Source organism: Mesoplodon mirus (genome assembly GCF_964341445.2).
Source record: "Mesoplodon mirus genome assembly, chromosome: 4".
Lineage (NCBI taxonomy): Eukaryota > Metazoa > Chordata > Mammalia > Artiodactyla > Ziphiidae > Mesoplodon > Mesoplodon mirus.
Genome location: NC_138979.1, coordinates 24,061,827 through 24,074,117, shown reverse-complemented (window position 1 = coordinate 24,074,117; position 12,291 = coordinate 24,061,827). Strand labels below are relative to the sequence as shown.

At 41.2% G+C, this 12,291-nt stretch overlaps 1 protein-coding gene across 1 annotated transcript in view; it reads right to left on the bottom strand.

The window, feature by feature from the left end:
* Positions 1 to 12,291, bottom strand: part of ITIH5 (inter-alpha-trypsin inhibitor heavy chain 5) — a 75,118-nt gene that overhangs the window by 42,979 nt on the left and 19,848 nt on the right. Inside the window, exons 3-5 of the mRNA XM_082619061.1 lie at positions 11,804 to 11,967; positions 10,754 to 10,855; positions 8,673 to 8,923 (exon numbers count right to left, since the gene is read on the bottom strand). Coding sequence (XP_082475187.1) covers positions 8,673 to 8,923; positions 10,754 to 10,855; positions 11,804 to 11,967 — 517 coding nt within the window. The remainder of the gene's footprint in view (positions 1 to 8,672; positions 8,924 to 10,753; positions 10,856 to 11,803; positions 11,968 to 12,291) is intronic.

Here is a 12,291-nt window from a genome sequence, read left to right as displayed (position 1 = left end):
GGTTTGCCAACTGCCGGAGAAAAGCAGCCAACACCTGGTGATTTTATAAAAGGATTTCCAAACAAACACTGTCTACTCATTTCCCCTTGGAAAAGAGGCTAAACTGTCTATACTTGTTTATGTAACCTTCTCACCTGGGCTCCAGTGGGGAGATTTCTTCAATAAAGGGCAAGTCAAAAACATGTGAATAATTGGCCAACTATCCTCCAATGGTCACGATAAAGACAACATTCAAGCAAACTGGCAGAGTGTTAAAAGAAAAAGTGATGGGGATGTAATTATGGAATGGCGACTATGGTTAATAATACTGTGTTGCATATTTAACAGGTGCTAAGGGAATTGATCTTAAAAGTTCTCATCATAAGGAAAAAAATTCTGTAACCACGTATGGTGAGGGATGTCCACTAGGTTTATTGTGGTCATCATTTTGCATTATATACAAATAAATCATTTTGTTGTACACCTGAAACTAATATAATGTATGTCAACTGTACCTATATTGGATAGGTCTCAGGGGGGAAAAAAAGGGGTAAAGTTGAGGCAATGAAGACGGAAAAGAATTTAAATACCATCGTTAAGTCCCCTATTACATGCAGTTATCTTATTGGAAGGGGGCTTTCTCCTCTATATTGATAGTTGGTATTTTAAATCCTTTTGGAAAATAGCATCATACAGATATGACAACATGTAGCATAGAATGATGATGCAAATTTACAGCTGAAGGCGTTCAAATTCAACTCCATCACTGTATAGGTAAGCAGTGTTTGCCCAGATTTCTTAGCAAATTAGCTTACTATTTCACTACTTACTCAAAGCTCTTTCTTTCCCCAAAACGATACATTACTGAGCCTCAGTTTTCCCTGTTTGATTGACCTGCCCAGAGAAACTATGCATGAAAACAAGTACAGCTACCTCATACATTCTAAATGCAGATAACCCCTAAAAACATGAATTACCCCTTCTTGATACCATTTTGTGTCCACTGATGACCTCCAACATTAGCTGCCCTAAGTGCTTGAAACTGGACCAAATGAAGGCCCAGCAAAAGCAGTGCTAGGACAGCAAAGGAATACAAGACTAAGAGATTTCTGGTAAATTCTTCAACGTTGTCCTCTGGCACTCAAGCAGAACTTGGCCCAATCACTGAGAAAACGTGGGTGGCATTTTATAGAGGGTGTCCTTATACTACTATTCAAAACTGCCAATTCTTCTTACCCATTAGGATGGCTACTACCAAAAAAAACCAAAACACAATAAAACAAAAAAAAAGAAACAAAAAAACCCCACCAGAAAATAGCAAATGTTGTCAAGGATGTGGAAAAACTGGAACCCCTGTGCACTGTTGGTGGGAATATAAAATGGTATAATGCTGTGGAAAACGGTATGGTGGTTCCTCAAAAACTTAAAAGTAGAACCACCATATGATCCAGCAATTCCACTCTGGGGCATATACCCAACAGAACTGAAAGCAGGATCTCAAAGACCCTACACGCCATGTTCATAGCAATACTATTCACAATAGCCAAGAAGGGGAAGCAACCCAAGTGTCCTTCTACATATAAATGGATGAACAAAATGTGGTCTACATGTACAATGGAATACCAGTCAGCCATAAAAAGGAAGGAAACCCTGTTGTGTGCCACAGTATGGAGGAACCCTGAAGACATGATGCTAAGTAAAATAAGCCAGTCACGAAAAGACAAATACTGTATAATTCTACTTATACAGGTCCCTAGAGTTGTTAAACTCATAGAGACAGAAAGTAGAATGGTGGTTGCCAAGGTCTGGGGCAGCGGGAGAAGGGAGAGTTGTTAAATGGATATAGAGGTGCAGTTTGGGAAGATGAAGACATTCTGGAGATTTTGAATAGACTCAACACTACTGAACTGTACACTTCAGCACGACTAGGATGGTCAATTTAATGTTATATGCTTTTTACCACAATTTAAAACTTTTGTTAATTTTTAAATGAACTTATTTACAAAACAGAAACAGACTCACAGACATAGAAAACAAACTTATGGTTACCAAAGGGGAAAGGCGGGGAGGGATAAATTAGGAGTTTGGGGTTAATATACACACACTACTATATATAAAATAGATAAACAACAAGGACCTACTGTAAAGCACAGGGAACTATACTCAATATTTTGCAATAATCTATAAGGGAAAAGAATCTGATAAAGAAAATATATATATATATATATATATATATTTATGTGTAACAATCACTGTGCTGTGCACCTGAAACTAACACGACATTGTAAATCAACTACACTTCAATTACAAAAAAACTTGTATTAATTTTTCAAAACTGCCAACTCTAAGTTCTTCAAGGGCAGTGACAATGCCTTGGACATCTGTAGGTGCCAGGCGTTCAGCACAGGATGTGGTGAGGACTCAAGGTAAGCTTGCGGAACATTTAACGTGGACACAACTCAGCACATTGGCACATACTTGGGCAGATGAATGGAAGGGCCCTTCAACAGGGTCATCTTGAAAGTGTGTTGGTGGGCGTGGCAGATGCTCTAGTTGATACATGTCACCTGCATCCACCTCTGGTTTCAGCCACACTTGTGGTGGACAGTGCCATTCACCCGGACAACATTCCACCTTGCACAGCAAAGTAAGACAGCAGGAGAAAGGAAGAAACAGAGTGAGGCCTCCCAGAGAAGAGCAGGATGGTCACCAGTACCAAGTGAAAGAGAGAAGGCTACCCTCCCCGGTGTCTCGGAGCCATCCTGCTCAGAGCCAGCGCCGACCCAACTAGAGCCAGTGTCCAAACAGACAAGTAACATGGGTCCTCCTATCAGCATTAAAAACAAAACAAACAAAAAAACCAAATCCAACTATGGAGCCAAATGATTCATACCTCAATAATTTCTGCACTGAACAATGCTGGAAATCCTCACATAACAACCAGATTGCTTCCTGGCAAATGTACAGAGGCCAAGAGGGGCCATGCCCTTCCAGCTGCAGACTGGAGACTGGATCCAGGGGAAAGACACACAGCAGTGGGGAACCGGAGCTGGGGGTGAACCATTAGTCACAATGCAGCCTTTAATAGGGCAGAGCATCAGATTTAGCAAATAAAAAGACAGGATGTCCGGTTACATTTGAATTTCAGATAAGCCACAACATGATTTTTTTAGGATAAATATGTCTCAGATACTGCACAGGACATACTGTTTATCTGAAATTCAACTGTAACGGAGCATTCTGTCTTTTATCTGGCAATTCTGGAAAAGGGAGGGATCTAGATTCTTGTAACCAGTCTTCTGGAATCAAATTCTGTCTCCTAATCCCTGCTTCACAACAGAATAAGAGCTACACCCAAGAGCTGACAAAACTGACTAACTTAAACCAGGAATGTATTGAAAATCCAATAGCATCTTCACTGCCGACAGTTATTTATTCCTAAATTCTTTTAACAAATATTTATTGAGCACCCATTCCATGCCAGGCACCACACTAGGTGCCTTGATTATAATCCTGAGAGCCTTCACAGCAAAAGGCAGAGTCATGAGGTTAACAGACCAAGCAAAGAAAAAGAGAAATAAGATTTTTAAACAGATTCAACCGACCCCTCATTGGGCATCTACAGATATGCAGGACACAGGCTAGTCTGCAGTCAAAAGTGACTTGATCCTGCAGGACGTGTGGCTGGTCATGAGTTTATCCTCAAAGACCCCTGCAGTGTCAACAACCTCATCTGTCAACATAAAAGGTAATGAAAGTATATTTTGAGTGTTTCCCTTCTTCCTAATGAAGCTTCCTTGGTTCTTAGGATTATCTTATGGGAAGCTTACCGGGAGTGATACAATTAAAAAGCAAGCTGTAAGCTGAGTTCCTGAGCAGGTAAAGGATGCAGACATAACTCATGGAGAGCACAGCAAACATTGCTTCCAGAGCACCTGGGGGAAGTGGGATTCTAACAACCTAAAATGTAATTTTTTTCCAAAAAAAAAAAAGATACAAATGAACTCATATACTAAACAGAAATAGACCCACAGACATGGAAAACAAACTTATGGTTACCAAAGGAGAAAGGTGGGGTAGGGAGAGGGATAAATTAGGAGGTTGGGATTAACATATACACACTACTATACATAAAGTAGACAATCAACAAGGACCTACTGTATAGCACAGGGAACTCTACTCAATATTTTGTAATAACCTATAAGGGAAAAGCATGAAAATATATATGTATGTATAACTAAGTCACCCTGCTGTACACCTGAAACTAACACAACATTGTAAATTAACTATACTTTTTTTTTTTTTTTTCCAGTACGCGGGCCTCTCACTGTTGTGGCCTCTCCCATTGCGGAGCACAGGCTCTGGATGCGCAGGCTCAGTAGTTGTGGCGCACGGGCCCAGCCGCTCCGTGGCATGTGGGATCTTCCTGGACCGGGGCACGAACCCGTGTCCCCTGCATCAGCAGGTAGACCCTCAACCACTGCACCACCAGGGAAGCCCTATACTTCATATTTTAAAAAAACGGTTAAAAAATACATAAAATTAATTCATCTTTTTTTAAAAAAAGCTGCTTCTGTAGGTCAAGATCCTGACATAGTTAACGTCCCTAAATTCTTCTGGAAAGTCCAAAGTAAAAGTTCCTAACTTTTACCAACCATCAGAATCACCTGGGGTGTTTTTAAAAATGCAGCTGTCTGAAAATAGAGACAGAAGGTAGATTGGTGGTTGCCTGGGGCTGAGGTGGGATCAGGGAGTGATTGCAAGTAGGCACAAATACCTTCGGGGTGATAGGAATGTTCTAAACTTGGATTGTGCTGATGTTGCGTAAATCTGCAAATGTACTAAAAATCACTGAATTATAGACTTAAAATGAGAAAATTTTATGCTATGCAAACTAAGCTTCAATAAAAACTGCTTTTTCAAAAAGCAAAGAATATAAGCGATAAACAATGAAAGTCATAGAACCATATCTGTTTAGTGGTAGAAAAAATTTTCAACATTGTTCTTTAGCTTTACAAATAAATAAGCATGTTAAAAAGTGCTCATAAAATATGTTTCTCATCAAAATTCAAATAATATCAAACCCCAAAAATACAGCTACCCAGGCCTCACCCGGATAAATTCTAATTCACGTGTTTGAGGTAGGACTCAGTCATCTGTTTTTTGTTTTTTTTTTTTTAACCTCTCCTGTGACTGTAGGGTATAGCCAGGTTTGAGCATCACTGATGTAAAGCAAAAGGGGATAAAACAGGCAAGGTACCTTATTTCTTATTTTGTTTATCTCATTTCATTTTACTCCTAGCCATCAGGGATCTGATCATAAATGAAAGTTTTATGCACCCCTCCAGTTTATTTTTTTTTTTAATCATGGAAAGGGCAGTAATTTTGGTGCCATAGGGCTATAAGAAGTTTGAGATTTTAACCTAGAGCTTTAAACCAATCACATAGATGGAATATCTATCCTGGTGTATGACTTGAGAAGATCACACATCCAGGGATGTTCCAGGAAAAGTCTTAATTTCAAATACTCTGTTCCACTGAGCCCACAAATCATAAAAATACTTTAGAGGAGAGTTACCGGAGGAGAAGGGAGCAGGGTGACGGATGAGAGAGGGATTCTGGTCTTGTACTGAATACCAATTTGTATCCTGTTAGAGTTTGAACCACGCACGTGAGTTAACTATTTTATTAATCCAGAAAGTATAGTGCTTTGGCTTCCAAAGTACATCTCACCGAATTGGCTTTCACATTGAGAAAAAGCCCATTCATTTACGATTCAATAGCCATGGGTCCAATCCCCATACATCGGACAAGTAAACTGAGGCAAAGGTAGGTTCCACTGCTTTTAGCCTTTCTCTTTCTCTTTATGTAACTAGGGAGAGACTCGGAATTTGAACTCACACCCTCAGTATTTTACAAAAGCTCCCAGAGAGGGCTGTTCTAGAGGTTGAAGGAGATAATCTTGCGTGCAAGGGCCGAGTCTAGTAGCTACCACATAGTCATCTTTAACTAGAATTGCTTCCGTAAAGATGTCAGTGGGTCCAGCGGTCAGAGATTTGCTTAGAGAACATCCAGAAGTCTGACCTCTTAAGGACAGCCAGATCTATCAGAGGCATGTGCTGGCTCTGGTCCACATTCACACGATCACAGGCCACGTCCTGGTCTAAGTGCTATTCTAGCTGCACCTCTATCCTGGATGCTTTCTGGAAACACGCAATAGCATCCAGACAAAATCACAACATCCTATGCCTCTGGCTCCTGGGGCTGCCGTTTTGCAGGAAGAGGAACAGCTCCACATTCACACGATCACAGGCCACGTCCTGGTCTAAGTGCTATTCTAGCTGCACCTCTATCCTGGATGCTTTCTGGAAACACGCAATAGCATCCAGACAAAATCACAACATCCTATGCCTCTGGCTCCTGGGGCTGCCGTTTTGCAGGAAGAGGAACAGCTGAGCTCTGGACGGGAATGAGGGGCAAAAGGGCCCCGGTCCACTGCACCTGGCCTGGGTAATGGCCTGTGAGACCTCTCACTCTGGAAGGCAAAATATCTACTCTGGTGCAAAGAGCCAGGAAAACAATTTTCTTAAAAATAAACAGATTCCCAAGAGATCAATGGTCTGGAAAAATTCCTCTGAGATTCCCACAGGCCCTGCAGATAAGCAGTAACAGGATTAACAAGAGGATTCAGACCTGTCCCCTCCAAGCATAACCCACACACCACAACGCGGACACCTCTGAAGAGTCACAGTGGTTCTGAACCTGGCAAGACACACATTCATTTCATTCCTACAACAGGACGACCATACTTCCCACGTGGGAAAATTTCCCACTAAGTTGTGATTAGGGAGAAATGAAATTTTAAAATGTTCTTTCTTATTAGATTAGGTGTATATTTTTTTCTTTCTTTTCCTTTTTTTTCTTCCTTTTCTTCTCTACTTTGCAGACACCTCATTAGCTATCTACTCTTTAAAAGGCATCATGTTTAATACTGTAAGAAGACAAAGGTTAATCAGACAAAGACCTGCTTCAAAATCACTTATGATCTAATAGGGGAGATAAGATTTGCAGAGAAAAAAAGTAAATAGAAGGGGATAATAATAATTATGATGATTAAGCTCTTACTCGGCACCACATGTACACAAATGCTTCCCAATGACCCTAAGAGACAGTTACTATCCCTGTTTACAGATGCGTAAGCTGAGTCTCACATGGCCCAGGTCAGCTTTTTTCAAGGACATAGTTCATAACTGATTGAAAATCCATTAACCATATACACAGTGACCTAGATGACCTAAGAATGGTGTCATGTATCTCATGCCATTTCTGAATGTCAGGTCCCTTGATGATATCTGTAACTTTTTGACGAGATCTGGATGGACTGCCAGCCCACTGTCTGGAGTCAGCTTATAATAGACCTGAATCCACACTCCGGTCTTTGAGGGTGAACGACTTCTCACGTCCAGAGTCACTCACTGAACTGCGTGCTGCGGGCAGAATGCGTATGTTCCATACTGTTTACTCTCCCACATACCAGCTCCGGTTCTTGACTGTTTTTGCATCATGTAAGATAACGACATTCTGTTATTCCTCATGTCAAGTTATTTCTCTTCTCTCCTTCCAACCTTATCCCTAAATATTCTTGTACAAGAAGCCTTCTTGGGAGACTCTGGACCCTCCTTGCAGTCACAGGGGTTGAATTCAGATTCTGCACACTCCATGATCACTTAGCACTCAGCACTTCCCTGACCTCAGTGTCACAGATATCTGAAATGTTGTCATTCTAACCCTGGTGAATTTTGGGGCACATCTATCTTGTCACCAATTTGACATAAAGCCTTACTGATATATTTAGGATAAGGCACAATGCAAGTGAATATTTAATATAAACTATTAGTGGAAATTAATATAGTGGTTAAAATTAGATTAGATTGAATTTTTCATTATCATTTCAACAGAGTGCTATTTAGAACATTAAAATTTGAGAAAAAAGCAAATTGAGCAATCTTACTAATGAAGAAAAAATGTCTGTGTCTTAAGTCAAACTGGCAGCACATATTTTTCATTATTTAAATTTAGAAAGATATAGCACATTATTTAGATGTTTACGTTAATGTCAAAAGTTTGTTTTAAAAACAGAGTATTGAAAAATAAAATAAAATAATATAAAAAGAGTATTAGAAAATGACCACATACTCCCTTACCCCTAGTATAAAATGATTATATTATGTAACTTCCTGGTCTTTTGTCAGCTTCACAGTTAACATATTTAACATTAAAGTGTATGTACAACTGTCTCTGTTTTCTCTATCACGTGCTGAATTGGTTTTGTAACCCTATTTTACTAATCACGTCTGTGTGGTTGAATACTTAGGATGAAGGAATGTTTTTGCTTACTACAAGTATTATCAAACGGGTTTGTACATGTAACAGTACCGATATTTTAGATGTCTCACCAAAGGTGAGATTCCCAAAAGTGATACGACAGTGTCAAATGATTTGAACATTTAAATCTCCTGATAGAGCCTGGCTTAAAAGAAAAACGTACAGGGCACTGTCTTTGTTTTGCTGCTGTCCTTCAGATTCCCCCTCCTCTTGGGGCCCGTGCTGCAGGGGTGCCATCTGGTTTAATGCCAGTGCCCAGCTTGGAGTCAGCACACGACACCTGAGTGCATCCGGCCAGCACCGCTCACCTTGCCCCCGCCCGCTGCCCTGGCGACGGCTGTTCTGGAGCCCCAGCACCTCCTGCGCCGCGATGCCCGACCTCTCCAGAATGGTCACCTCCACCGTCAGCCGCCCCACCAGCTGCTGGGGCCGTACGCTGACCACATGCTCATACTTCCCCAGCCGCCGCTGCAGGAGCTCCTCGTAACTCAGGAGGAAGGCAGCCTTGTCCTTGCTGGGAAGCACTACGGAGGCTCTGAAGGTCTCCGTCCCCTTCTCCCTGGAAGGAAGAGAAAAGGGAACAGGGGATCGGAGAAAGCCAGGTTCCCTCGAGTCCCCCAGGGCCCTGGCCAACCTCTCTCAGCGAGAGGCCTTAGCGTGGACCACAATGTTTCCCCATCATCAAGCCACCAGCCACTGCAGCTGCCCCCATGATGCATCCTGAGGGGATTCAGGATGGAGCAAACCAGGAGACTGGCCCTAGACAGTTAAGATGCATATCTAAGGAATAATTTCAACGAGCCCAGACTCTTGCATCTTCCTATAGCACTGAATTCATAGCACTGAATTCATCAACTCGAGATGTCCATTGTTTTTCAGTGTGTGTGACTAGCAGTAATCTTTTGATGTGTGACTACCTTTTTTTTTCAGCAAAAATTCCTCTATATCCTGGCTCCTGTTTGGAACAGTCCCTCAGAGCTGAGAAGCTGTCTCCCAGGCTATAGTCTTCAGTAATGCCTCCAATAAAACATAATTCTTGATTTTTAGGTTGTGCATATTTTTTCAGTTGACATTAGAAAGAAAAACTAGAATTTAGTTTTGGGAGGAGTAGCAAAGGCCTGCACTAGAGGAAGGTCACACAGGTTTAAGGAATTCTGAAGAGCAGAGAATTCAAAGACTACTGAACTCTCCGACCTCTCCTTGTGTCAGACCCTGGGGAGCAAAGGGGAGGGGGACTGACACAGGTGACCTCCAGGGAAAACAGATTCCTGCTGTGATCCAACTAAACGGAACTGTGGCTTGCCTGATTCTGAACAATTTATGAAGTGTAAGAAAAGATAATCCTCATAAAGCTCACACCTTTTCCTCTAGATACTAAGATCGTTTTTCTTCAAAGGGAAAAAATGACTTTTTTTCAAATGGGCTGGTAGAGAGGGAAATTGATTATTCTCAGTATACTAGGTGGTTCTCTAGTTAATGTTATTTACGGAGTCATTAAAAGTGAACGGATCTATTGGTTTTCAGTGTTTAGGTTCAGTTTATAGACAAAGAATACAAAGACCACGACAGATCAGAATTTTAACGGTGATAACTCTGATGATGCAAAAGTAAATGATTAAGTAGCAAGAGCTGAGTGCTGGAAATGGAAATGAAAAGGCAGGATGACATGAAGGAGAGAGAATATTATCACTGAAGATAACAGGGCTCGTCTAAGATGGTATAACTCTGCTTAAATTAACTGAAGAAGAAAAAGATAATAATACAAAAAACTGGAATGCAGAGAGAAAGTGGGAGTATTGTAAACAGGCTAAATCCTCTTTCTTCACAGCACAGAATCAACAGATATCTGATTTTTTATCACGAAATTTTTAAAAAGCAAAACTATCATAATATTTAGAGTGAGGGAGGTAACTACCAGAAAACTACAGAAATATCAGAAGTGGATGTTTCTAGAAAGTGAGAACTGGGGAATGAGAGTGATAAAATATTCCTTTTCATCATAAACCCGTAGCTACTATATTGTTAACCAGGTATATATATGTATTTTTTTTAAGATTTTTTTTTGATGTGGACCATTTTCAAAGTCTTTATTGAATTTGTTACAGTATTGTTTCTGGTTTATGTTTTGGTGTTTTGGCCCCGAGGCATGTGGGATCTTAGCTCCCTGACCAGGGATCGAACCCGCATCCCCTGCACTGGAAGGTGAAGTCGTAACAGCTGGACGGCCAGGGAAGTCCCTAACCAGGTATATTTAATTATTTATTATGATGATAAAAAATAAAAAGATAAATCTTTGAAGAAAAGGGTGAGAACAAGATGGGTAGACAGGGTAGAAAATTTGACACTTGGCTAAAGTGGACTTTTAATTCCTTAATTCAATGGTACTTACCCACTGTCTTCTGTGGCTTTATTCTTTTTCTCTTTTACCTTATCACCGTTTTTCTTTTCTTTCTCTGTAATTTCTCCCTGATACACCTTGTCTCCAATAAGCCTGAAACACAAGACAGCTGCGTTGCCAGCTTGCCGTCCAAGACAAACTCAAACATGGATCTCATAACCATGACAACCCTAGAAAATATTTTTATTTGCCTCTTGGATGTGCAGAAAGAATGCATTCCAGGCCAGGGCACTCCCCTTGTATCACTCATCTCATTCTAGGGCAATTTTCAACAGGTCCAAATGGGAAGATCCAAGCCATGGGGCCTCTGATTCTCCAGGAGGAAATCAGAAGACCTGCTCAAACTTCCAAGAAGATTCACCAACTTCAACCTTGCCCAGACCTAAAATTAAACCCATACACCTAATTTGCATCTCTTTACCTCTTAGTTCAGGAGAAAAGAAGACAGACATTCCATCTGGTACATCAAAGGTTTCATGGTGTCTCGTCCTTCAGATCTCAACTTCAACACTGACTCCTCTGATCCGCCTCCCCAACTAAACAAGCCGCCTCAATCCTACTTGCCATCTTCACAGCATTTGCTACTGTCTGAAGTTATCTCATTTATTCATCTGTTTGCTTACTTATTGTTTCTCCCCAGTGGAATTTCTGGAGCAGAGAGACATTGTCTTTTTTCATAGAAGTAGACCAATCACCTTGAAGCGTGCCTGGCCCAGGGTGGGTACCCATTTGTTGGAGGGAAAGAAAGAGGGAATTAAGGTGGGGGGAGGAAAGGAGGGAGGAAAGAAGAGAGTAATGGGATAAAAGAAGAGGTAATAAAAAGGAGGAAGGGGAGAGGGAGAGATAGAAGGAAGAAGGGAGAGGAAGTGGGGGAGGAAGCGGGGGAGGGAATCAACCTTCTTTCCCACGAACTGTCCACTGGACTGAGAATGTATAAATTCTCACGGCCAAAGACTGTGGTCCTCACAGCAGCTCAGGCTCCCCTTGACCCTCCCGCCTAGAAATCTTCAACCCAGGGTCTCTGACCAGGGTGTCACCTACATAGTGAAGTTAGTGATGAAAGCTGCGGCTGGAATCTGCATCTGAAACGTGATTTCCTGGTCCTCAGATGCTCTGTTCAGCATCCTGCAGGCAACCGTAGTGAAGGCATAACGGGAAATAATGGTGGACTTCACCGAGAATTCTGTCATCAAGGGTTTGGTTTTCTGTTGGAATCAAAACACACAGTATGCTGTGCACCTGGAACTCTCACAACATTGTAAATCGACCATACGTCAGTAAAAATGTAAAAAAACAGTATTTTCAATGGCATATGAAAGCATGATTCAACCATTTGGGGGTAGGTGTGGGTTTTTTTTTTTCCGTAAGAGAAATCATCTTCAATTTGGGAGCCCTTGACTTGTGATTGTTTTCTTCTTTCTTTGTCTTTTCCTGATTTTCCAGATTTTCCCCTCAGTTGTAAAACAGTCATGGTTGAACAACCAGTACATGACAGAGAAACAAATTATCTAGCCCAGCTTTAAGGAATG